Source organism: Microtus ochrogaster, chromosome 2, assembly GCF_000317375.1.
Source record: "Microtus ochrogaster isolate Prairie Vole_2 chromosome 2, MicOch1.0, whole genome shotgun sequence".
In the NCBI taxonomy this organism is placed as follows: Eukaryota; Metazoa; Chordata; class Mammalia; order Rodentia; family Cricetidae; genus Microtus; species Microtus ochrogaster.
In genome coordinates this window covers 30,562,241-30,588,714 of record NC_022010.1, presented here as the reverse complement: position 1 = coordinate 30,588,714, position 26,474 = coordinate 30,562,241, and the positions used below count along the sequence as shown (strand labels likewise).

Here is a 26,474-nt window from a genome sequence, read left to right as displayed (position 1 = left end):
TCCAAGATAGCCAAAGCTACACAAGTGAGACCCTGTGAAGGTTGGGGGCTGGGGGTGGAAGGAAGAAATAACTACATGCTAAAAACTTATAAGGATCCCTACAAGGTTAATAGCAAGTAACAATAACTTAGGTGTTCAGTTGGAAAACAGCAAATGATTTAAAATTATTTGTCAGAGATATTTAGAAATTGACATTACCTATGCATTCAAAGTCTATACTCTGAAAAAGACAAGATTAGCAAAAATTTAAACAATGAAGAAAAGTAAAATGCTGAAAGCTATATACTATGTAACATTAGTACTTTACCTGAAAATCCTCACACAAAAACACAGATTCTTGGAAGTTAATTTGGTAAGTTTTTAAGGTGTTTAGCTTTCCTTTTGCTCTACAAGCAGGGCAATAGCCATCTGTTGTAACTTTAGCTGAACCATAATTCTAAAAGAGAAATAAAGCAAATTAAAAGAGACATTCCTAAATTATATTAATTTAGAAAAGAGTTAAATGGAAGGGTAACCAAAAAAAAAAAAAAAAAAGCACAATTTCCCACTAGCAGGATTCTGGCAAGATTAAACACAGCAAACCTTGTACAGTCTTAAACAGTATTTCCAAGTAAGATGTTTATAACTTTAAATATTAAATTTTGAGTTAAATACCATCGTTTAGTTTACAAGAAAAAAGTAACATCAACTGCCAAGGAAAATACACAATGTACATATTTTCAAAGAATAGAAAACCATTAAGATCTAGGCATCATTTCTACATTCACACATCAATAACTGAGAGGTAAACAAATTATAATAATCTTTCGCCATTGCTGTAAGATTTCCGTGGAAGACTGAATTTTTTAGAACTTCATAAAATGAAATTTTTAAGTTTAATTTATAATTTAAATTTCAAATACAAGAGGGGAAAAAACCAATTTTTCACTGAGGCCAAAAATAAGTTCACTAACTTTTCCCAAGTACCCCAGCGTGGGGAGTGAAGATATCCCTATATCAGTCCCCGGTCCAACCCGTGGCAAACCATTTCCAATCTTCAGAGAATCCATCAATCCGAGTCATTGGCTAATTTATGTCACTTGGAACATGCCAATAGCACTAATGATTTTTCAATGAATCCTGCAAAAAAAAGTCAACAATTAAATAAAAATCCTATTTACTCTAAAAAGAGAGCTTTGCTATTTTATGAGCGATATTATGAATATTTGTAAGCTACAAATCCTTGGATAAACATTATAAAACTATGGTCCTGAAAATACCTAAATGCATTTAGATATTTGCAAATGGCTGAGGAGAGTGATCACAGGATGCATTTTTCTAACACACAGAAAATTAAAACTTTTCATAGAGATGGCTACTGGTTAAAACAAGCGAGTCAACTAAGTGTAAGGCCCTAAGCTGTTTAGTGTGTGTACAGTTTGAAGCAACCCTGTCAGCATTATAAAGAACCTGAATCTTTCAGGCCGATTGTTCTACCACAGAAAGAAAATAACAGAATGAACAACACATTTTATACCTTCCTACAGTTTTCAACCACTAATTCTTCACCAGTTGGGAATACTTTATTGTTTGAAGACAGGGTCTCACTAAATAGCCCTGCCTGGCCTGGAACTTGCTATGTGTGTGGACCAGGCAGACCTTGAACTCTGTTTGCGTCTGCCTCCCAAGAGCTGGGATTAAAAGCCTGCACCTAAACCAGCAGAACACTGCATTTAAAAAGTTAGCAACAAAATAGTATGCTCTTTGTAAACGATCTGCATCAGAACAAAAACATAAGTACGTCTATAGTACAAATTACATGGGATAAGCAGGTATTGAGTATATACAGAGCTGACCCCATTCAGAAGATTTAGGAGACAGAAAATTCTTACACACAGCTCAATAGAAGGGGAGAAAAGTGCCTAAAAACACTTTAAGTATGTACTTAAAATACAACAAAACCATATCAAAAAGTCCTTTTAGGCCTCAGAGATAAGCTAGTACTTAGAGCCAGGGAGTTGTTAAGCATAAATACTGCCGAAACCTAAGGTGGCCAGCCTGATCTACAGAACAAGTTCCAGGATTGTCACAGAGTTACACAGAGAAACCTTGTCTCAGAAACAAAACAAAAACATATACATACATGGAGTGTGCCCACACCTGTAACCACAGCACTTGGGAAGAGAAAGTATGTAAAATCTAAAGCCAGCCTCAGCTATAAATGAATTCAGTCTTCCTGGGCTACATGAGAACCTGACAAAAGAAAAAGAAAAAAAGAAAAGGAAGTAGGGGAAGGGAGAGGGAGGAAATGAGGAAGAAAAGGAAAGGAAGGAAGGGTCGGAAAGTAAATGAAGCCGTACTGTAACACTTAAGTTACAATTACCATCCGAGCTACTTCCCGATGATGGAAATGGTGCACCTTCTGTCAGTCTGCATTCACTATCAAAGAGAAACCTGCAGGCTCTTGAGTAAGTCATCGATGAAACTTTTATCTACCTGAGGATCTAGGAAACTGTCTGGAATGATTCTTTCTCAATGGGGAAGTAAAAATGAGAATCCTCCAATCTGCTCTCCTGATCATAGTATCACCCACTATTTCAACAGGAGGACAAGGCATATATCCACGCATGGTTGGTACACACCTTTAAGCCTTTAATTCCAGAGCATGGATCTCGGTGATCCCACCCAGGCTAGGCAGTCTACATAGTGAGACCTTGTCTAAAATAAAAAGGATATAAGAAAGGAAGAAAAGGATGGAAGGAAGGGGAAAGGAAGGGAGAAGGAAGGGGGAAAGGAGGAAGACCGACTCAGCAAGAAAGTGGTAGAAAACACCAAGCAATATTAAGACACTCCCCTCCCCCAAAGAACATGCATGTTTAAAATACCAAAAGAGGACGCTTCAGGTCTTTCACTCTGTCTTATATACAAAATCCTGGGGTGGTTCTTAAATTTCAATTTATCCCCTAACAACTAGCTTCATTATCTTTTCTCCAAAAGTAACCTGCTCCTCCCTGTATGGTGCCTAAAATTTGCCATCTTTGAGCTTGCAAACACACTAGAAAAGTCTGACTTTTTTACTCTCATCTTTCTCATGCATGCCCCGTATACGCCATCTGTTGTGGACAGCACTTTGGAAATATTTTGAACCCATTCTCTCTTTCCATTCCTATTACTGTCAAAATGACAGCTCAGCTTCCAATCACCTACTTAATCCATCCAAACAGCTCCGAACAACCGAAAGGTCATGACACGAGCTTGTTACAAGGGGGAGACCAACCAAGTTCTCCAGTCCTCATCCCCAGCACTTTCCTCTCACACCCCGCCCCCGTCAATGTCGAGAAACACTGCAGAGACCCTAAAGGGAGTTATCAGCGTAGAATGAATCCAGTTAGCAAACAATCACGAGAGGGACGCGATTAAATTTAATTCACTGCATGTGCCGTGTGGAAACTTCTAAGAGCTTTGTACCCGTCGGAGATTTACCTCCTAGCTAGGCATATGAGGGGTCAAAGGCAAGGCCAACAGACTTAAATCCGAAGCAAGGGTCGATTTTCGGAGCCCAGTTCTGCTTCAGCTTCCCGAATTTGAGACGGACAGGGCCACGCGAGATGAGTTTCAAAAGCCACCAGGGAAGCCCAAGAGGTGCGGCGTTCCGTTACCCTGCCCATTTTCCACACTCTTCGGGGAGCGGATACAAACTCTGGTTTCTGTTCAGTGTTTACCTCTTTAAGCCCAAACGAACCCTGATCCCAATCCGCACCTCCATTCTTCCCACCAGAACCTCGTTCCCAACCCATCCTTTCACCGTGTCAACGACCCACCCGGGGCACTGCAGCCGTCCCAATTTCTACTTCCCGAGGAAATTAACTCTTTCCCTTACCGGCCCGTTGCACACTCCTTCTTCGTGTAGAATCGGTCCGAACTCCTGTTCCAGCTTGAGCTCCACACCATCAACCCGTAACGTTCAACTCACGTTCCCTTCGGGTGGCTCCTCCCCACCGCCGTCTCCGCTAGGAAAGCAACTTCCGCTCGGGAGTCCGCAGCCAAAGAGTCCCCCCCCACAACACCTTCCTGAAGAGCGCCCGGCTTGAAAGCCCTGGGGCACGGCGGGGGGGAAGGGGAAGACGAGAGCACTTCCGGCAAGGCTCCGCAGAGGCGTGGCTTGGCCTCTCGGCAGGCGCAGGCGCAGTCGGGACTGCGGCGCCCGTAGGGGCGGGGCCCGCAGCTGCAAAGCCTGCGAAGAGATGAGGAGGAGGGGACGGTTCTGGAAGCTGCTGGAAAGCGCTTGAGCGACGGAGGTGACGCCAGCGGCCAGGGGGCGGGGCCTGATTAAAATTAGTGCGCGGAGGGATTACGCGGCTGAGGAAGCGGCTGAGGAAGCGGCCTCCGGCGCGCAGGCCTAGTGACCTGCGTGTGGTCCTCCCCGGCCCGGCCATCATGGCTGCCGGCGTGAGCGGGGACCGTGGCTCCCCCAGTGCGTCCTCCCTGCCGGGTCGCCGCCGTACGTGTTCACAAAGGGTCACCACACACGGAGCTGTCCCTCCCTTACCTAAACTCCTCCTTGGAGGCCAGGGGCTTTTCCTTTCTTCCCTCTCAGATCTGCTCACGGTAAGGGGAGTAGCAAGAGACAAGCCCAGGGACGTGGTGAGCCTCGACCCGCGCAGCTCTGCAGCCCTGCCTCCTCCAACTTCCGAGGAGGGCCGTTCTCGAGTGGCCAAGTTTTCCCAACTGCCTTCGTAGGGAGGTCATGTGGTGCTTAGGACCTCGTGCCTGACTGCGTTCTCGAGGACATCCTAGGCCGGGGAGTCCTCTGGGTCGAGTGTTTAGGTGGCCTGGGACGAACACTCGGGAGTCATGCCTGGCCTTGTGGACTGCGGTGCTGTGGGGTTGCCTAGGCGGCCTTGAACGACTGCGAGCTGGCCGAGTGCTGATGGCTTTGGTCGCGTGCTGTGGGGTGGGAAACGAGTCCGCTGTAGGAAGAAATTAGCCAATAAAAGAATTTCACTTTGTGGTACTTAGGAATGCAGATCGCTGAGCGGCCCAACAGACTTTGTTAGGGCTAGTTTTTTTTTCCCCCTCCCTCAAGACAAAAATAAAGTGGTTAGGTTTTGCTTTTTTGCGTTTCACTATATAATTAATGTACCGGTGTATTTGTTCTAAGAACGAAGTAGCTAGATTTCTTTTTGTATGGATTATGAAATTTTGAGGAAATTATTGTTAATGAAATAGTCGAGATTAATAGGAATATTTTTTGTTTAATATGTTATTGCCATTTTTAGAGTGGGGTACACTCTCCATAAACTTGCTGAATGTCAGCTTATAAATTGAACAATCTAATTGGTTCAGTTCAAATGTAACTCAGCTTTTGAGATGTAAAGCAACATCCCCCTAGTGATTATAATCATAATTCAAATAAAAATTGATGATTGCAGTCATTAATGTAAATTTTATTTAATTTTTTTTTTGTTTAGGAAAAAGAATTAACAGTAACCAACGAAATGGAGGTGGGAAGTGGAGATTAAAAAGAAAATCCCCTTTATGCCAGAGGCTTGTAGACCCTAGCTGAGAAGATACCATGCTAGTTCTTCCCAGTGTATTTAGAGTGTCCATTTTTATGTAGACTGGCCCCAGAGGGAATGTAGTTATATCTCCAGTAGGGTAAGGCCGGAAGTTTATCTACGTCCACTTAGAAACTCACATTTGCTAAAAGGAAGCTTTTGTGCCCTGCATATCATTTTATGGGCTCTGGACTCTTCTATGTTGCATTTCTTAAACCTTTAGCCCCAACCTGGGATATAAACGCTACCTCAGAGCCAGGTATGGGGTAAATACCTCTGTAATCCCAGCACTCAGGAGATGAAGGCCGGACAATCTTGGATTGGAGGCCAGCTTGGACTATATTAACAAATGAGTCCATAATAGATTTGAGACCCTGTCTTAAAATCAAACCCAAAATCTTACCTGCTGTGATTGTTTATTCTGGTCTCATTAAAAAAAATCACTGAGTTGGAGAAATGACTCCAGTAAATTACTTGACTTACCATAATGAGGTCCTGAATTGGATCTCCAGCACTTATGTAAAAAGCTTGGCCAGGCTGGGAAGGGACAGACTGGCCATTCAGCTGAGCTGAATCTGAGCACCAGATTCAGTTAGAGTACCCTGTCTCAAAAAAATGAGGCATGTACAATTTCTGGGATGTGGAAAGCTTTTGTCAGGGTAGTCATATATGGAGCCAGACATTACGTTAGTTGTCCCAAGGTGTTGTTTTATACTCTTAAAACTTTTAGGTAGACCACGATAGCTCATGTGTTCACACACCTGGTTCTCCTTTCCACAAATGAGCAGATAATAGTCACAGAGGAGGTTCTGGAGTATCTGATGTTGAGCTCTGTCTCCTTTGCTGTGGACTTTATGCAAGTGGTTTAATTTTGGTGCCCTGAGTTTACACAGAAGTTTGGAGCAGATAAATAGCTTAAGGAAATTCCCTTACAGTTCTAAACATTACCCGCAGATACTTACTCTTGGGACTACCACCTACATTTTAAAATGTTTTCCACGAAGGACATCATCCATCTCATATCACACTGCTGTTTTGCTAGTCAGAGTTCATTGTTTAAATTAGTACATAGCTCAGATGTCATACAGTGAAAGTCTTCATGCTACATCTGGCTGTCAGTCACCCAGTTCCCTGCCTAGGATCAGTAAAAGCTATGGGGGGCTGTAGTATGCACATGTAAATAAACAAGTAAGAACTATTAAGGTGTGTTTAACCCCCTCCCCTTATATATGCGTTGCATAATATGCCCCTGTTTACCTTAAGTGTTTATTTGTCTTAGAAGTAGTTTCCTATTGTGTCTGCCTCTTCTGTTTTGGGATATTTAGGTTTCTTTGAGATCCTGTTTTGGTTGCTTCTCTTGTTGCTGTAATAAAATACCCTGATAATAGCACCTTAAGGAAGAAAGGGTTTATTTTGGCTCAGGCTAGTAGCTAGTGGGGAAGCCATAACTGCAGCAGGAACTTGAAGTTGTAGGTCACATTGGCTGCACAGTCAAGTAGAGAGCTATTTTAAGTCTCATTAAGTTGACATTCCTGAGTAGGGTCAGCAAGATGGCTCACCGAGTAAAGGCACTTGCTGCTAATCCTGATGACCTGAGTTCAGTTCATGGGATCCACATGGTGGAAAGAGAAAACTGTCTCTCAAAAGTTGCCCTCTGACCTCCACAATGTGCTGTTGTTGCGTGTGTATACACACACTAAATAAATTGAAATGGGATAAAATTGTAAAGCCTTTTAATTTTATCATATAGTCAGCACCTTCCGTATGTGCGAATTCATCTCTGCCCAAAATAGTAGCACAACTGACTCTGTCTGCTTTGGCTTTTACATCTCTGTGCTGGGGTTACGGGATTGGCTAGTGGTGCTAACATCCTACCTGAGTCTAAAGTGAACAAAATAGATTAATCACATCATCTGAGTGACTTCTTCATTTGAAACTAGCGGAAGAAAAGGGGTAGACTGCTTAGGGGCCTTGATCCAACAGACAGACTTCCCTGTCTTTAATCAGTCACACAGCATGGCAGGGCTGACAGCGAGGCCCGTGAGTTAGCAGCAGACCAGCTTTCAAACTCGTGCTTATACATACCAAATCCTAGTTACGCTTAGCTTAGTTTTTCTTTTTAACAGTTTTGCTCCATACATGTATTTGGATTTAAAATGCAACTTTTTTGTATTACCACTTTATTAAGTATTTACTGTTATTAGTTTTTTAAATTATGTGTGTTGTGTGTGGTGGTGGTGGGGGCATGGTACCTGAGAGTGCAGATGCCTGCAGGTTTAAGGGTTTGGATTCCAGGGAGCTGGAGTTAAAGGAGACTGTAAGCCAGTTCATGTGGGTACTAGGAACTGAACTGTTGTCCTCTGCCAGAGCAGTACATGCTCTTAGCTGTTGAACCACCTCTCCTGAGCCGTCCCGCTCATGACAGAAAACTAAGCCCAGAAGAGGGAAACAGTTTACCCAAGCTTGTGCATTAGACTACCTGCATCTTCTGATTTCTAATCCAGGGCTTTTTGTCAGCCTTTTCCAGCCTACTATCCACCCCCATAGCTGGACTACAAGCCGTCCAGTGTAGATAGCTAGCGCTGCTCTTCCTAGCCCAGACCAGCCGGGGTTCATCAAGGAGCTGTGCGCACGTGAGTGACAAACACTTATTGAAAGTAATCACGCAGCACGCTGATTATCAATCAAGAGTCCTCCACATTAAAAAATTAAACTCATATAGAGAAACACTTTCCTAATTGGGACGTAGTTGTCACTTCAAGATGAATTTATCAGTCAGAAGGACTGGACTGAATTTAGGCCTATTTAGAAGTAGATAGTCTTACTTCCTAATAGTTCATGATGTCATTTGGTTTAGCCGGGATATTTAAAACAGGAAATCACCAAATAATAATAATAGTAAATAAGTGAAAGTAAATGAATAAATAGAATTAAAACTCACTGTTTTATCTAGGTTGGTAATAGACAAGTAGCAAAATTGCCTAGTAATTATCTAATAAATGAATTAAAACTGGAATGAAAGAAATTGTTTTTGTTTTTTTAGAAAGCATTGGTAATTTTAAGTCATTGGTAATGTTTACTGTGTGATTCTTTGAACTGTATCACAGGTCAAAATCTGGACTCTGGTGACTGGAAAGATGGCAAAAAAAGAAATCTAAGTGTTAAATCTGGCCGGCTAGCCGGGCAGTGTTGGCACACACCTTTAACCCCAGCACTCATGAGGCAGAGTTCTAGCACAGCCAGGGCTACACAGAGAGACCCTGTCTCTGGAGGGCTATTCCATGGTGCACTCCAGTTTCCTTACTTGTACTGTACCACCTCTGTTCTCTTAAGCAATGGAGAATTGTTTAGGAATTCTCCCACTCCTAGAATAAGAGCGAGCCAGGGATGCATACGCTCCAGACTCAGCCCTGATTTCAAATATTTAACTTCTCCAAGGCTCAATTTCATCTAGAAAATGAAAATATCTGCTAATCCCAGTTCTGTCATTTAGCTAGTTTTGTGACCTCAAAAAAATTATTTCACATCTCTGAGCCCAAGTTTCCCATTATAAGAAATAAAACTGTCTTAAATAAGGTAATATGTAAACTAGTGTCTGGCAGTTAGTAAGCTCTCAGGGCACAGGGCAGTCTTGCCTTGTCCTCCACATCCCACTGGCCCTTTGAGGTACCAGTTGCTCTAGTTCCATCATTGTGCTGGCCTCTGCCAGGTCTCCTCGGGCTTCTGCTCACGTGGATGCACTTGCCCAGGAACAATGAATGGGTCCTCAAGTAACTGGGGACCTGTGAAAACTAATCGCATGGTCCTCTCCTGACCTCAGGGTTTGGATGGGGTCTGAGCGTCTGTATTTTTTCCTCCTCACATTTTCTAATGCTTGCTAATGGCCATGGCTTCCCACCTATCTGTTAATAAACCTGTGTTCCTACAGCTGGTTGTGTGGTTCTCATGGTACAGCCCTTCAGTGTTCTGAGTCTTACCTCAGAGATACTGGAAACTCCATTGGGCACAAAATGCTTATTTAGAAACTGGTAAGACTACTTCCCTTCTTTCTTCCTCTGCATACATTTGAATCCAATTGTGTTAGATAAGATGAAGTCTGAAATGTAAGCCAACCCCGCCCCACACACACACACTCACAGGGAAAAAAAGTTGTTTGGAAAATGTGGCTGAGGTTTGTAGCAGCACTGAGTTGATTGGCACCACACTTCAGAAACAGGCAGATCCAGTCATTCTCAAGAGGGCTCCAAAAACATGGCTTATCCCCTACAGTTACAGGTGCTAGGGAGCAGCCCTCAGCAAACAACTCCCTTAGTTGCTTTAGGAGTGGGCCCCTTCTTTGTCCCGGCAGCCCGGCTAGCTTACACCCGAAATAACCACACAGAAACTGTATTCATTTAAACACTGCCTGGTTTATTGGCTCTAACTTCTCATTGTCTAACACTTAAATCTTGATTTAGCCCATTTCTATTAATCTATGTATCGCCACGTGGCAGTGGCTTACCAGAGATTTTAACCGGCGTTCATCTCCTGCAGAAGATCTATGGCTTCTCTCACTCTGCCCTTTTTCCTTCCAGCATTTAGTTCTGTTCCCCACCCCCACACCTACCTAAGTACTGCCCTATTAAAAGGCTGAGGCAGTTTCTTTATTCATTAACCAATGAAAGCAACACATAAACAGACCTCCTACACCATTTCCCCTTTTCTTTTTAAACAAAAAGGAAGGCTTTAACATAGTAAAATTACATATAACAGATATCAAGCAAGAATTACAGTTACAATATTTATATCTACTTTATATTTTATCATAACTAAGGAAAACTATAACTATTCTTTAACTCCATCAAAGACTCCAGAAGGATATAATATTACCTAAGTAAACAGGAAGTGCATTATAAACAACTTCCAAAACTCTAAAATTGACAGAGACATCTCGCTGCCTGGATATTTACCCAAATAAATACTGTTGGGGCATCCATCTTCAGCCTACAGGCCCATAGTATCCAGCAGACTTTTCCATGAAGCTGGAAATTTCAAAGACCGTTCAGTCACTTTTTTCTGTGTCCTATAGAACATCTCACAGACTTTTTTATGAAGCAGGAACCCCAAAGGATCATCTCACATTTAGACAAGTTTAGCAGTCATCTCTCTGTGGGTTCTGCATGTTCAATGAAGCAGTTCAGGCAAGAGCAGTTTCTTACCCAAATAGCTAAGGAGCCTCTTCAATGCCCATCTTCCTCTCAAATTAGCTCAGTGCTGCCAGGAGCAGATATGTCTCACTGTCATGAAAGTCCTAAATTTTTAAAACATTGAAATGCCGTATTCTGAAGGTCTCTGAAAGATTTGAAGAATCCCTATTCATCTGAAATACTTCTCGGTACATCTAGAAAATCTAACTAACATGACAACAAACCTGACTATTATAGAGGTTATCTATTAACCTATATTTTTTAATTATACATTACATTTTTTAAATGAACTACAGCATCACAACACGTCAGTCAAGAGCAGAAATATACATATAACAAGATTGACCTTAAATTTATATAAATAAACCAAGATGCATACCAATGTAAATTATATCTCCCTTTAAATGTAAAAGAACATTTATAAACAATATTTGGGAATATGGGCATAGTTTTTTCTCTCCAAATTGTTTTGTGCTATATGGGGGCACTGTTAATCAGGTCTTTCATGGTGTATCCTGTGTGCTAGGTTCATCTCAGTCAGCAGTTGAGTGAAGTAAGTTTTTGAGGGTATTTACAGCAACCTTTCAGGAGACGTTGGTCCATGAAACCACTTAGTCTTCCAAATCCAAGAAAAATAGTGAAGAGCTGAGTGTCTGATTCCTTCTCCCAGACTATCATATAGTTCCCCTTCTACCCTGGAAGGAGTTAGTGAGAAAGGTTAGGTCAGCGGGAATATTGGCATGTGCGGCAGGAAAGGCTTCTCCTGCCATTGGCAGCATGTATCTACACAGTACAGTGTCCCTTTCTAATACATGTAGAGAACAGACTAAGGCAGTTTGTAACTGTTACCTCAGACATCTGAGCATCCTTCCTGCTAGCTTTTACGATATTCACTTGTGGTTGGTCATAGTTATCCTATACAGCATGAGAAATCGTGTCTCCCTCCTCACTGTTCCTGGGAAGGTGGTTTGTTGTTGTTGTTGTTTTTAAAGCATTACTACATTAAAAGTTAGAAAGTTGGGGCTGGTGTCAGTAGTTAAGGGCAGTAGCTGATTTTACAGAGGACCTGGATTCGGTTTCAGCACCCTTGTGACTGCTCACAACCACCTGTAGCTCCAGTTCTAGGGGATCCGACACCCTTTCCTGGGTCTCTGCAGGTACTACATGCAAATGATGCACAGATATACATGTAGACAAAACACCCATATCCATAAAGAAAAAATTTATTTTTTTAAATTTATACAACTTGAGTTAAGTAAAGTATCTTACAGTATTATCCTCTGCCATGTAGCGAATTACTTCCTATTAGCCTAAAACAGACATTGATTAATTTACATAGTTTCTGATAGTTAGGCATCTGGAAGTAGTTTAGCTGGATGGTTCTGGTTCAGTCTCATGTGGGTCTAGACATCAGAAGGCTACTTTTGTGTCTGTTCAACATGACACCTTGATTCCCTCTAGAGAGCCAGGCAGAAGCCACAGCTCCTTCTGTCGCCTGCCTTGCTTCAGAGGTGGCATATCATCCCCTGCTGGAGTCTGTAGGTTGCACTCTCCCCTGCTAGAGTATGGAAGGACCTTGAAAAAGTCGGAGTACCAGGAGGCAGGATTCACTGTGGTCTGGTAGCCACAATTCTATTGCATGTTTTGTACTTGACAGAGCAAGTAATTCAATACTGCTTAGTATCTCCTTATAAGGTTATTAAAATATTAGGAAGTTTCCTGAAATAATTGCATTTTCTATATGTTGCATGTAGTAGTCTAGCTGAGAAGTACGTTGACAGTGGCTGTCTACAGGACATCCCCCTTCCTGTCTAGCTTTGTATCTAAATCTGTAGCATATACACAGTCAAGGTCTACTCAGTTTGCATGGTCTTCCAGACAAGTGTGAAAATTCAGGTGATCCGTAGGCAGACTTATAAGATGAGGATAACTACAGTATTTATTTCAGTGCAAATTAATAATTCTGGTCCCCCTAAGAAGTTCCTTATAAAGTTTGAGTTCTGTGCTCTGCTTTATTCTGGTGAGGGTCTTTTTGTTTTGTTTTTTCAGTAGTGATCAGGAATGAGGTGGGTGAATTTCACTGACTAACAGAGGTCCTTTACCTTATCCAAAGTGTCATTAGGCTCAAAGGAATTGGAAGCAATCTCTTGAAGGGTCAATGGTTTATTAAAATACAAACGCCAGACCATTAAAGAAGTCCAAGTAAATGAAATAAATAGATACGAATATAACTACCTTTCATATAGCACACTAAGTAATTTTTAGGTTTGTAATAAAGCGAAAAAACTAATTATAACATGAGAGAAAACTTGAAACATTTATTTGCCCTCCATTTTCGCAGCCTAAGAGCAACTGACAGCGGCGTAATGTTCTAGTGACCATAGCATTGCTGATTCTGTTGGCATTTTTAATTGCTTTCAGAGGCTGAGTGCTGGCCTGCTCCCAGCACTCTGCAGATCGAGCCGAGCACCACCAGACTGAGGCTTGGCTTGAAGGCCAAGACTGCGAAGGAGCCGACAGAGAAACTCAGATACTCACGTAGTTGTGTTTTCATCTGGACGCAGTCTGCTCACCACACTGGAGCGCACAGAGCGTGGCAGCACAGTCGTAGCCCATTCGGTTATGGTAATTTCCAAGCACGTAGGCAGTTCTGACAGCAGCTTTCACCCTCAAGTATTAGGAGGGACTAGTTTGCTAATCAGAAAAGAAATTTGGGGCAATTCATTTTACTTTCTAAGTGTGACTTGATGTGATTAATCAATAACCTGGTGCTTGGTTTCGTGCTGATTGGCCTTAAGATGACATCTCAGTTCTTACCGTGAGCGAGAGGCAGTAGCGTGTGTTTTGTGACTGCAAGCGCACGTAAGCTCTGGATTTTCTCACTGTAGCCTTCTGAGCTACTTGGTAGTGGCTGTGTTGTTTGTTTTTTTTTTTTTTTTTTAAAAACTAGAAAGAGAGCAGAGTGAGTTAAGGTTTTCTGAAACGAAAGGGAGAATTGATACAGAAAAGTTGGAGAATTGTAACTAGAATATTGTACTAATAGCTGAGCTGTGGTGGCACATGTCCTTAAATCCCAGCACTCAGGAGGCAGAGGCAGGTAGGTCTCTGTGAGTTTGAGGCCATCCTGGGCTACAAGCTAGTTCCAGAACAGCCAGGACTGTTACACAGAGAAACTCTGTCTGAAAAAAACTTTTTCCAAAAGGGGGGGGGGAATATTGTGCTGAAAACAGTAAATCTATTCAATGTTTTCAGAAACTCTCCTCCAGAGTGGAATAAGTTCAGTTGTGTAACTAAGAATCAGTCAAATTCCATTCTACAAGAAAGAGACCAAAGAAAGAAGCGTAACAGACAAATGCACACTGGGGACTTTGATTATACCCTTGCAAGACATGTTAGGAAAACTTGAATATGCCCCGTTATGGGATAGAACACAGAATACAGTTTTAACTTCCCTAGAGGTACCAGTGACGGTTGGGTAACGGGACTATATTGAGGATGTCCAGAGTGCACCTAGAGGGAAGGACACACGTGCCTAAGCGCAGACAGCTACAACAGTATGGCTTAGACCTTAAACCCTGGACTATGTCAGGGCAGTTAGGCTGTTCTTTCAGTTTTTCTGTATGATTGAATTGATTAAAAATATGGGAGACAACAGATAGCCTTGTTTTGTGGCTTTATAAGAAAAGGCCTCAAGAAAATATGCCATTGCTTAGGTCACTGTGTTTCCCTTCTGCTGTCATGTGTTTTGGATCCATTCAGCTAGGCTTTTAGCCCTGCCTCCTTGCCAAGACAACCATTTCCACATCAGCCTTGGCCTCCCTTTGTTAGGTCTGGTGGTGGTTTCTGCCCTCGTTTCCCTTGGCCTCTGAGCAGCCTGAGCATAACTGACCATTCTTCGTGTACTCCCTTCTACTCAGCTTCTCCTTTCTGTCTTTTGCTGGTCCTTCTTAAACATTGGCATGCCTTAGGGCTGAGATGGAGTCTGAGCTTCCAGGAAGAATCTTATCCTATCCTAAAGCTTTAAATATATATTTGGCCTGGGCAGGGTGGCCAGCCGTTGGGAGGCAGAGACTGGTGGATCTCTGAGTTCGAGGCCAACCTGGACTACAGAATGACTACCAGGACAACCAGGGATACAGAGAGAAACCCTGTCTTGAAAAACAAAACAATAATATAATAAATAAAATTTAAAAATGTAGATGCTAAGACTCAAGTTCATGTCTCCACTGATAGCCTTCATACTCTTGTCTATCTACCTGTGCCTGACAGTCTCACTTAATGCTAAGTTGACATTTCATTTTTTTTTTAAATTCCTTTGTTCAGAGCTAATGCTTGATGCCCCTACTATATTTTTATTTATTTATTTATTTATTTTGGTTTTTCGTGACAGGGTTTCTCTGTAGTTTTGGAGCCTGTCCTGGAACTAGCTCTTGTAGACCAGGCTGGTCTCGAACTCACAGAGATCCGCCTGCCTCTGCCTCCCGAGTACTGGGATTAAAGGCGTGTGCCACCTCCGCCCGGCTAAGTTGACATTTCAAAATTAATGTGTCTGAAATAGTGTCAGTGAGCCCCGTGTCTCAAGCAAGTCACCTGCTCCCTATCCAGCGCTCCTGTACTCTCTGTTATGATGGACTTCTTTCTCCTAGTTGCTCAAGTGAAAAACCTCTGAGGCAGCTTTGACTCCTCTGTCTGCCTTGTTGTTCACGTGATATTCCCTCAGCAAGTGTGCTTTGCCCTTTAACAATACATCCCAAAGCAAAACACATCTGCCCTGTCATCACAGCTCCCTCCTCTTCCCTTTCCTCCTCCTTTTCCTTTGCTGAAGCTTGAACCCAGCCAGGGCCTTGTTCCTGCTAGGCAAGCTCATCCTCTGAGCTGTAGCCATGTCCTCCGGTCCACCACTGTTAGTCCCGCCTACATCATTGCAGATTAGAGCAGAATTTTTCAGCTTCAGCGCTGGCATTGGGGCCAGCAGTGTGGGCAGGCCGTGTCCTGTGTAGTGTGTGGTAGTGCGTTGAGTAGTACCCACTAGATGCAAGGGGCAGCTCACCCCCACAGTTATGACACTGCCGACGTGTTCTTTGAAGGCAAACTGCCGAGTTATAAATAGCGCTCTCCTCATGGCCTCTGTGCTACTTTCCTTCATTTGTAGTCCAGCAGTGGGTGCGTCATGCAAAACAAAGCAGGTCTGGAACATTCCTGTGACTTAACAGCTCATTAGGATCAATCTATACTGCCTACAAATGCAACACAACACACACACACACACACACACACACACACGTCAGAGAGCAGCCTTGTATTTTTGTGCAAATCCCCTCCCGCTAGGTGGACACTGCCCAGCCATCCTGGGCCTTATTTCTCTCCCTGTATATCTTTCCGCACTTCTCAGGTTGAACAGTGTTACTGGATGTTAAGGCGAGAAGTACAGTCGTGGTGATACATGTAGTTTCTAAGTGACTTACGGTGATTCTGAACCCAGTGTAAAGCATCAAGAAAGGCTTAGTACACAACTCTGAGATTCTGTAGGAATCTCCCAGAGGAAGGGATGCCTGGCCACAATTAGTCTGATAGCGTGAAAGGAGAGAGGGCAGAGAAGAACAGATGTTAGATTTGTTGGAACTCACTGGAGAGTCCTAGAGGAAAGTCTCCTGTCGGGTTGCTATGAGAGACAGGCGTATGGACAGCAAATACAGATCTGAGAATAGCCATTTAAGAAGCAGAAATAAGAGAACACTCTGCATGTCAGAACTGAAACAAAAGCCTTGAGATTCCATCTGCTAAGCAGGTACAAGAGAGAAGTATATGGAAAACTTAAGATGGGAACCTGGTGGTATGTTTCTCTAGGACAAGAAATCACAAGAGGCCTGGGGAGGTGGCGCAGCAGTTTGGATCACCGCTTGCTCTTGTGTTCAATCTGGGTTCATTTCCCAGTACCTACATGGTAGCCCACAACCGTATATAACCCCAGTTCCAGGGGATCCAATGCCCTTTTCTCTCCTTCATGGGCACCAGGCACACATATAGGCATACATGTAGGCACACATGTAGGCAATACACTTGTACACATAAGATAAAAACAAAATTTAAAGACAGAGAGAAAGAGAGGTCACAAGATCTGAAGTCACTCGGTCACCTATACTTTAGGACTCCATTATGTTAGTCTCTGTTTTAAGCTAAGTAACAGTTCTTCCTTGGGGATTATTAAATTGTTGAATATACCCAACAAATGAAGCTCCTGGCTATGGCTACGCAGCTATGTCCTATGACTATTTTAGGTTTTATACTGTAGAAAAATTAGTTTTCACAATTGGTGGTCCTTGGAGAAAAACTTTAGGGTTAGGAAGTGTTTTCCCTCATTCTTTGCTCTTTATTTGGGTTGTGTGTGGATGGGCTGACTGCAGGAGCCATCTGTAGTGCTACAAACCACCCCAAAATTCTGTGGCTAAAATGTTTTGTCACAACCCTGCGGGAGACTGGCAGCTTGTTCTCACCATGGCCTGTCTCAGCCAGTCCCCACCTCCCCCAGCCAGAGTGACACATCTGAGGTTGTGGCAAGGGGTGTCATCTTTAGGTCTCCTCACTCTGCCCCTCCCAGGCATTCTCTTCCTTCAGGCTTTCCTGGGTTGGGTGGGGTTTTTTTTTTCTGTTGTGTTTGTGGTGCTCAGAAATAAACCTAAGGCCTCATGCATACACCAAGCAGACATTCTACCTCTGGGCCAAATTCGCAGCCCCCCTACCCCCAGGATTTTGAGATGTGGCAGCAGGAAGGAATGTTACAGGAAGACAAAGGTAAAAGCCACAAGACCTCCTAGGATCGTGCGGAGACACACCAGCTCTGCTGTGTTCTGCTGTACTGTGCTGATGATAGTTACTCCTGTAAACCTCACGGTGATTCTGTACAAAGCAGGTCCTTCAGGCTTGCAGCCTCACCTTAGTTTTGTGTCTGGCCGTGGCCCTGCCATTTAGAGCAGCAGTGCCTGGTAGATGAAGTAAATCTCTAGATGCTAATCAGCCTGTGAGATGTGAAAGAAGCTAGGCTGTCGGAGTAGGTCTTGGAGCAGCAGGAGGTGCTAGGGCTCCTGAGAGTCATTTGCATAGACACGCCTCTCAGTGGACCGTCTAAAGGAACACTAGGAAGGCGGCTAACTTAGAGCCTGGTGCTAGCTACTGGCCTTTAGGAGCCTGCTTAGGTTAGTACCTTGCATTGGAAAGTGAGGAAAGAGCCTGAGGGCTAGTTAACCACCAAGCAAGAGGTCTGCCCTGAGTCACATGTGGAGGGAGGCCTGTATTCATGTGGCCCTTGGATTACAAATGGCTTTTGTGTTTTTAAAGAACTATGGCAGCACCCATAAAAAGACTTCATATGACGCATACAGCCTAAGATGTTCGGGTGTGTGTATGGCTGTGCACTCATATAGAGGCTAGAGAACTTATTTCCTTTGGCCGCAACTACAGGAACCAGGAAACTCAGTAGTTTTAGTGAGTTCCATTAAAAATAATTTTGAGTATTTGAAGTATGTAAGTGAAACAAAAATTTATACGAGTCTTAACAAAGATGTAAAGTAGAACCAGGAAAAACTGAACAAGTTTTACTTGCTTTTGTGTTTTACTTAGATATTATTTAAAACTTTGATGTTTGAAAGAACACTCAAAAGAACCCCTGTATACCTTCTACCGAGACTCACCAGTCATTCACATTCCGTGCTAGATGGCTTATGACTCAGGCTTGGGAGTACACGTGCCACTTGCTTGCTCCTTCAGTGCACGCGTGTGTGCTTCAAATACATGTTCATATATAGGACTTCTTCTAAGTCATTTGAGCATCATTTCAATATATTATACAATCATACCGCCAAATACTCGAATGAGTTATGCTTGAAAACTTCAGTGTTTAATACTAAACCTTTACTGTTTGTTATCCAACTTTACCAGTAAATCCAAGAATGACCTTTGTGCCGTCTTCCTTCTAGCACGGATGTTGCATGGAGGCTGCTCGTTGGCGCCAATTTGTAGGAGGAGGCCGCTTGTTCATCCCAGCTGCCCAGAACCAAAATAACAACACAGAAACTGTATTATTTAAAACACTGCTTGGCCCATTAGCTCCAGCTTCTTATTGGCTAAGTTTTACATATTAATTTAACCCATTTCTATTAATCTGTATATCACCACGAGGTCATGGCCTGCCAGCAAAGTTTCAGCATGTCAACCTTCAGTGGCAGCTCCATGGCGTCTCTCTGACTCCGCTTTCCTCCTCCCATGCTATAGTCCAAGGAGTTTCTTTATTCATTTACCAATAAAAGCAACACATAGACAGAAGGACCTCCCACACCACACGGACTCCTGCTTGGGGTCACTTACCCACACTTCTCTATGTCCAGGACCTCTCTGTGTCCCCCATGATGTTCTCTTTGTAGAAGGACAAGGACATACTTCTTCCCCACCCTTCTTAATTAGAATTTGGGTTGGTTTCCTTGCAATTAGATTAGAATTGTATAGTAAAAAACTCTTTTATGATTTCTCAGAAAATTAGGAAACAACCTTCCTCAAGACCCAGTAATACCACTTTTTGGTATATATCCAAAGGATGCTCAATCATACCACAGGACATGTGCTCAACTATGTTCATAGCAGCTTTGTTTGTCATAGCCAGAACCTGGAAACAACCTAAATGCCCTTTGACTGAAAAATGGATAAGGAAAATGTAGTACATTTACAAAATAGAGTACTACACAGCAAAAAAAAATAACGACATTTTGAATTTTGCAGGCAAATGGATGGAGCTAGAAAATATCATATTGAGTGAGGTAACCCAGACCCAGAAAGACAGTTGTCACATGTACTCACTCATAAGTGGTTTTTAAAGATAAAGCAAAGAAAACTAGCTTACAAATCACAATCCCAGAGAACCTAGACAGCAATGAGGACCCTAAGAGACACATACATGGATCTAATGTACATGGGAAGTAGAAAAAGACAAGATCTTCTCAGTAAATTGGGAGCATGGGGACCTTGGGAGAGGGTTGAAGGGGAGGGGAGAGGTAGAGAGAGGAGCAGAGAAAAATGTAGAGCTCAATAAAAGTCAATAAAATTGAAAAGAGAGAGAGAAAAAAAAACCTCTTCTAAATGTTCTAAAAATGTGAAAATAATATGTTTTCCTAAAGAACAATTTAGATGAAATTCAGGTCACATAAAGTTGAGAGAATTAGTACAAATTGAAATAGGAAATAAATATATACTATAGATCAGCTTCCAAGAAAATATTTAGAATGCAGTGATTTTTTTTTTTTTTTTTTTTTTTTTTTTTTTTGGTTTTTCGAGACAGGGTTTCTCTGTGGCTTTGGAGCCTGTCCTGGAACTAGCTCTGTAGACCAGGCTGGTCTCGAACTCACAGAGATCTGCCTGCCTCTGCCTCCCGAGTGCTGGGATTAAAGGCGTGCGCCACCATCGCCCGGCAATGATTTTTTCAGTCTTTACAGTTATTATAGATGTTTGATTCAGCATCTGAATTTAAAAACAAATTCAAAGAAAATCTTGGCCTTTAGGTGACCTTGCGTGGTTTTATTTAGCTTCATTGTTAACTCTGCTTCCCAGGAAGCCATGGGTACCTTCCTGAGAAAACAGCAGGTTTCCTTCCAACTTTTGCTGAATGTATTCAGCAAACATTATTAAGTTCCTATTATCTGCCCAGCACTGAGGTGCCAGCACTGAGGTGACACTGGGAACACAGAGGAGAATATAACAGATTCTGTCTTCCACAGTACGCATTAAATGACAATCAGGGTGGCTGCAGGGAGAACAGGCGCTCCCACTGGGCATGGCTGTCGCTGCTGCCGGGGAAGTGGCCTAAATGCCTTTCCAGCCAGAGAAGGCTGTCCCTGTGGTTGCTATAAGAGGAACATCCATCTGTAAGAAAATGTGGACTTGGCATTTCCCTGTTCTGGTGCATTAAAAATGACTAAACCACACTGAGTACTTTTTAGTATGGAATCCTTTTCAGAGATGGTGTGATAAGACAGAGTTCTTAAAGTTCTTCAATTTTTGAGCTTTTGAAGTTGTTTTGTACTGTATGATCTGCCTCAGGGATTCACTTTTTAAAGAAAAATAGCAACACTGAGTTTGAGTTTGTTTATTTATTTATTCATCTTTCTCAACAGTATTGTGGGTGAATATGCTAATATTGTTTTAAATTTTACATCTTTATTTAGTGTGTGCATCTGTAGAGGTCAGAGGACAGCTGGCAGGAGTTGATCCTCTCCTTCCACCAAGTGGGTCCTGGGGATCAAACTCAAGTACTCAGGCTTGGTTACAGACCCCGAGCCATCTCTCTGGTCTAGAAAAAATTACTCTGAGTGCCAGGCAACTTTTTAAAGAGAAGCTCAATTTGAAGATTGGCTTATTTTATGTGAATGAGTTTTGCCTGCACATATGTAGTGTACAATATGCACAAGTCTGTGCCCACAGAGCCAAAAGTGAGTGTTGGATCTCCGAGAACTGAGTTACAGATGGTTATAAAGCTACCGTGTCGGTGCTGGGAACCAAATCCAGGTTCTCTGCAGAGGCAGCGAGAGCTCGTGAGGTCTGAGCCATCTCTCCTGCCGTCTAGCACTTGTGATGCTGTGGTGATGTGGTTTATTCCAGACTCTTCCATTCTGCAGAGTCTTACAGAGTTCATTTCCTCCGAGGACTAAGGCGTCCTCAGTCACTTCGTGATTCCCATTGGGAAATACCATTGGCTACTGAAAATGCTGAAATTTAAGTCTGGAGTTAAAATACTAGTAATATGCTGAGTAGCATACCACTAAAAACTGAGTGTTCTTGTAAATGTAGCTTTGCTAAATAAGTATGGTTGTGCTATTTAATTGCTCTTCAAGTTAAATTGTATTACCTGGAAAGATTGGTAAGTTTCATTCATTCTCAATACAAGAATAAGGAAAATGTAATATTTACCTGTCTAAATCTTATGTTGTATATTTTATTTTTCTTTTCTTTTACTTTTTATTTTCATAGGGTCTCACTATGTAGCCCTGCCGAGCCTGGAACTTGCTATGTGGACCAGGTGGCCTCAAACTCACAGAGATCCACCTGCCTCTGTTCCCTAAATGTTGGGGTTAAAGGTATGTGCTATTCTTTTAATGCAGTAACTACGTTTAAATACAGCACACAACCAAGCCAGCTTTGATTTAAAAAAAAAAAACAAACAAAAAGCAGTGTTATAGATTTATCCCAAAGCTTTATACATGCTAGGCAGGTTCTGTATGAAGCTCTGCTTTTATGTTTTCAGAAATACGACTTTGAAAGGCACTAACGTACTGAAAGGCGTTTAAAAAGAATCATAAATATATTCAAAAATAAGAACTATCTGTTTTGTTAAGTTACTAGATATAAATCGATTTTCTTTTATTGAATACTTATCAAAGAGAACTATTTTTTTTAAAAAATGTGCATGTATGTGTGTGTATACTTTATGTATGTATTCTAGCTGGGTAGTGGTGGCCCATACCTTTAATCCAAGGGAGACAGAAACAGGCAGGTCTCTGTGAGTTTCAGGACAGCCCAGGGCTACGCAGAGAAACTCTGTCTTGACAAAGAAAAAGAATACATGTATTTCAATAAAAATAGTTCTGTGATAGAACACTCAAACTTATTTTGACAATTTACCTTCTATTCAGATACCTGGTTAGATATCAGAGTAATGTGTGATTGAGCTTCTCTGTAAAAGGTTCTGCTTCCAGGACTGGAGAGATGCCTCAGGAGTTAAGAGCCCTGGCTGCTCCAGAGGACCTGGGTTCAAATTTAGCACCTATGTGGCAGCTCACACCTATCTATGACTACAGTTCCAGGGGATCTGGCACCTTCACAGACATACAGGCAGGCAAAACACCAATGCACATAAAATAAAATTAAAAACAGAAAGAAGTCCCTTCTTCAGGCTGCTGACTGCCTTCATGTTTGTGCTGGTTTGTTGTAGGATGCTCTAACTAATTACTCAGTGTCTTGGGAACAATAAAAATTTATCTCTCAGTTTAGGAGACTGGGAAAATCAAAACAGCAGCAATTGGTGCCTTGTGAGAGTTCACTGTGCTTCTGATGCCACCAAACTCTGCAGTAGAAAGGACAGGCCAGTGCCCTAGGGCCTCTGGTGAGTGAGCTTGGGGGACACAACACTCTAGCCAAAGCAGGCTGGACTTCATCCCCCCAATCCTGAATTGTTTATAATTTACTTCTTCCCATTTATTTAACTCTGTTTAAATTTTCTATTTGTCTGGTTTTTCTTTCTTCCTTCCTTCCTTCCTTCCTTTCTTTCTTTCTTTCTTTCTTTCTTTCTTTCTTTCTTTCTTTTTTTTCTGAGAGAGTCTCTCTGTGAATTGATGTGGGAGTGATTTTTTATTAATAAAGAAACTGCCTAGGCCCATTTCATAGGCCAACCCTTAGGTAGGCAGAGAAAACAGAATAGGATGCTGGGAGAAAGAAGTTGAGTCAGAGAGTCGCCATGGTTCTCCCGCTCCAGGCAGGTTAAGATCATTCCTGGTAAGCCAGCTCGTGGGCTACAAAGATTAATAGAAATGGGTTAGATTAATATGTAAGAGCTAGCCAATAAGAGGCTGGAACTAATGGGGCCAGGCAGTGTTTAAAAGAATACAGTTTCCGTGTAATTATTTCGGGTATAAAGCTAGCCGTGCAGGCGGCCGGATGCTGGGGACGCAGTTCCGCCGCTCCTAATTCAACATCTGTGTAGTCTGGCTGTCCTGGAACTTGATCTATAGACCAGGCTGGCCTCGAACTCACAGAAATCTATCTGTCTCTGCCTCCCAAGTGCTGGGATTAAAGGCATGGCCCGACTAATAATCCCAGAACTCAGAAGCCTGAGGAGGCAGGATCATGAGTCCTAGCCTAGTGTGATCTTCCCAGTAAGGCCCGGTTTCTGTTTTGTGCTAGTGTCTGAACTCAGGACTTTCTGCATGCTGAGTGCCATCTCCACTCCTGTGCTGCCTTTAGAGCCTAGAGTTACCTTCACATTCACGCCTGGGTTGTACTAGCCACATTTCAAGTATTCAGAAGGCAGATGTGACTAGTAGTAAGGGGTCTTGGAGTGTACACGGGAGTATGTCCATCATCATAGAAAGTGATGTGCTGTCTGAGAACCTTTTGTCCTGCTGCCTCTCTCTATCTACCATACTTTTCTCTCCTTTCTTACCTGTTTAAAAACCAGCTTATTCCTAGAGATTTGAATATCAGGTGTTAGTTAATGTAACAGTCCTACTCATTTCTACTTTCTGGGTTAAATGCCTTAGCTTGCAATTTCATTATTGGCCCTGTGTGAAAATCTAGGTTGACATATGTCAGACTTTGAGACAGTATACTTCTTGTCACTTTCTAAATACTGTGTTCCGTCTACTTCACTCTAAATATAATGGAAATGGGACAAACTTAAGATCCAGAAATAAAGGCGTGGCTTGGTGACACGTAGCTTCAGTACCAGCACTTAAAAATCAGAGGTGGTGGCTTTCTGGGAGTTCACAGCCAGCCTAGTCTACGTAGCAAGTTCCAGGCCATTCAGGGCTGTATAGAGAGACTGTCTCAAAAACAAGCCAATGAAAAGAACCCAAGAATATTTTGGATTCTGGCCCCTCTTTTTACCGTCTTTGTGACTCTGAACAGCTTTAGTGCTGTTAGGTTTTGGTTTTCTAATGTGTCATTGGTCACATTCATGTAATTACAAAAGAACAAAATTTTCAAAGCTGTAAGTGCAGGGCTAAGGAGAAGACTCAGTCATCACTAAAGTGCTTGCTCTGAGAAAATGAGGATCTGAGCCCATATTCCAGGCACCCACAGAAAGACTGGGTATAGCAGCGTGACCCTGTAACTGGCACTGGAAGCAGAAACAGAAAGATCCTGGGAGCTCACTGGGCAGCCATCCTAGGCAGCAGTGAGCCACTGTGATAAAGAGATCTTGTCTTAAAGAAAAGATGGTACGCCGGGCGGTGGTGGCGCACGCCTTTAATCCCAGCACTCGGGAGGCAGAGGCAGGCGGATCTCTGTGAGTTCGAAACCAGCCTGGTCTAAAAGAAAAGATGGTAGTAACCATGATGATGATGACAACAACAATGATAAATAAAGTAAATAAAGTGTATGACTATATTAACTTTCAGAATCTAGCTTTTCTGTCTCTTATAATTTCTGAGCTATAAAGTCTTCGCTTGAGTGTGTATACAGTTATACCTTGTGTTGCTGTGTATTTTAAATATGTCTTACTTTCTACTTTCTAATTTATATTAATGTTATTTTGTAATAATAGATATTGTGCAGTTTCCTCTTTTTATGCCAGTGCTGAGCACTCAATAAATCTTTAACAAGCACTTGTTTGTTAGATACTATCTATGATGGCTAGAATGGCAGACATGCATGATGGCCCAGGATGGTGATTTTCGTGGCCTCTGTTTGCTTGTAACTGACATCCTCTGCTGGTCTGTTTGTTCTACGTGGTTTGGGACTAGCCTCCCATTCTCTCGCTCATCTTTTTGAGAGATTAGTCATACTTCCTGTGCTTCTGGGAAGACTGTTGTACTGGGCTCTTGATAGCTCTCATTATCGGTTTATTCCTCAGAAATATCTTTGTTAGTATTTTTCCAGACTCTTCAAGATAAAAGGAAGTCCTTGCATTTTGTTCATAATGACAGAGTGATGTAAGAACTGATGCTTTAATAACCCTAGATGAGTAAATAGTTAAATTTTTTTTGGCTGTTTATAGCATTCGGGCATCATTTCCTAGTATCAACATTATAATGAACTCTCTTAGGACATGTAAAAGATATATCCCTACATCTCAAAGAACATTCTGAGAGCTGTAAGTCCAACTGATTTAATAAATGACTAAGAATAGTGTGGATTTGTTTAAGGATACAACAGACTTCTATGGACAAGGAATTGGAAAGCTGACCAGCAGGATGGCTCAGTGGGTAGAGGTACTCGCTCAAGCCTGGGGACCCTACTTCTATCCCTAGAGCGCACACAAAGGAGAAAAAGAACTGAACCCACACAGCTGCTCTCTGATCTCCACATACCAGCCAGGGCATGTGCACACCCTGACACACACATCTTCCACGTGCCCACAGTCATAATTAGTTAATTAAATAATTAAATTCAGGACGCTGAATGTTTCTGATTCACAGTTTTGACTTGGATGATGAGCTTGTAGCTAACTGAAGCACTGTGTTGTGTGCAAGGTAAACACTGTTACCAAGCAGATGGGTCTTCTTGGTTTACCTAATCCTCACACTGAGACTGGTGTCCCCATCTTAAAAATGGGGAAACCTGACAGGCCATAAATGATAAAACAGGTTCTTAGTTGTGACTCTTGACCTTAAACAGAAGGATTTTAAGTTAAAAAAAAAAAAGAGTTATTTTTATCTGGGGCTAGAACAATGGCCACCTTAGTCTGCCTAGAAGTATATTTTGGACTACAGGAGTGAAAAGAACACTCTGCCCACCCTGCCTTGGAGTGTGGATTAAAAGGAGGGTGCTGGGCTTGATGACACATTTATGTAATCCACCACTTGCTGGCCTGGAAGCTGAAGCAAGGTGGGTTCAAGGACACCTTGGGCTGCATACTGAGTTGGAGGCCAGCTTGGGCAGCATAGCGTGGTATCCTATTTCAACAAAACAAGGAAAGAGGGAAGGGTGAGGTGATGCCAGGCGGTGGGGGTCGCTTGAGGTGTAAGGCAGTGTGGCGTGTGTCGTAGAAATAGAG

General features: G+C 42.5%; 1 protein-coding gene across 5 annotated transcripts in view; it reads right to left on the bottom strand.

Moving 5' to 3' along the window:
* The window catches only part of Uspl1 (ubiquitin specific peptidase like 1), a 30,556-nt gene extending 26,520 nt beyond the window's left edge, over positions 1-4,036 (bottom strand). The window contains exons 1-4 of one of the 5 annotated variants that reach the window (XM_013350982.2): positions 3,860-4,022; positions 2,622-2,697; positions 954-1,119; positions 308-436 (exon numbers count right to left, since the gene is read on the bottom strand). In XM_013350982.2, coding sequence (XP_013206436.1) covers positions 308-436; positions 954-1,049 — 225 coding nt within the window. In that variant the 5' untranslated portion in view covers positions 1,050-1,119; positions 2,622-2,697; positions 3,860-4,022. Of the gene's footprint in view, positions 1-307; positions 437-953; positions 1,120-2,139; positions 2,157-2,621; positions 2,698-3,859 lie in introns of those variants that run through there. The other 4 variants (XM_005344721.3, XM_026786466.1, XM_026786459.1 and 1 more) reach the window with 4 other exon arrangements.
* Positions 4,037-26,474: the final 22,438 nt, after the last annotated feature.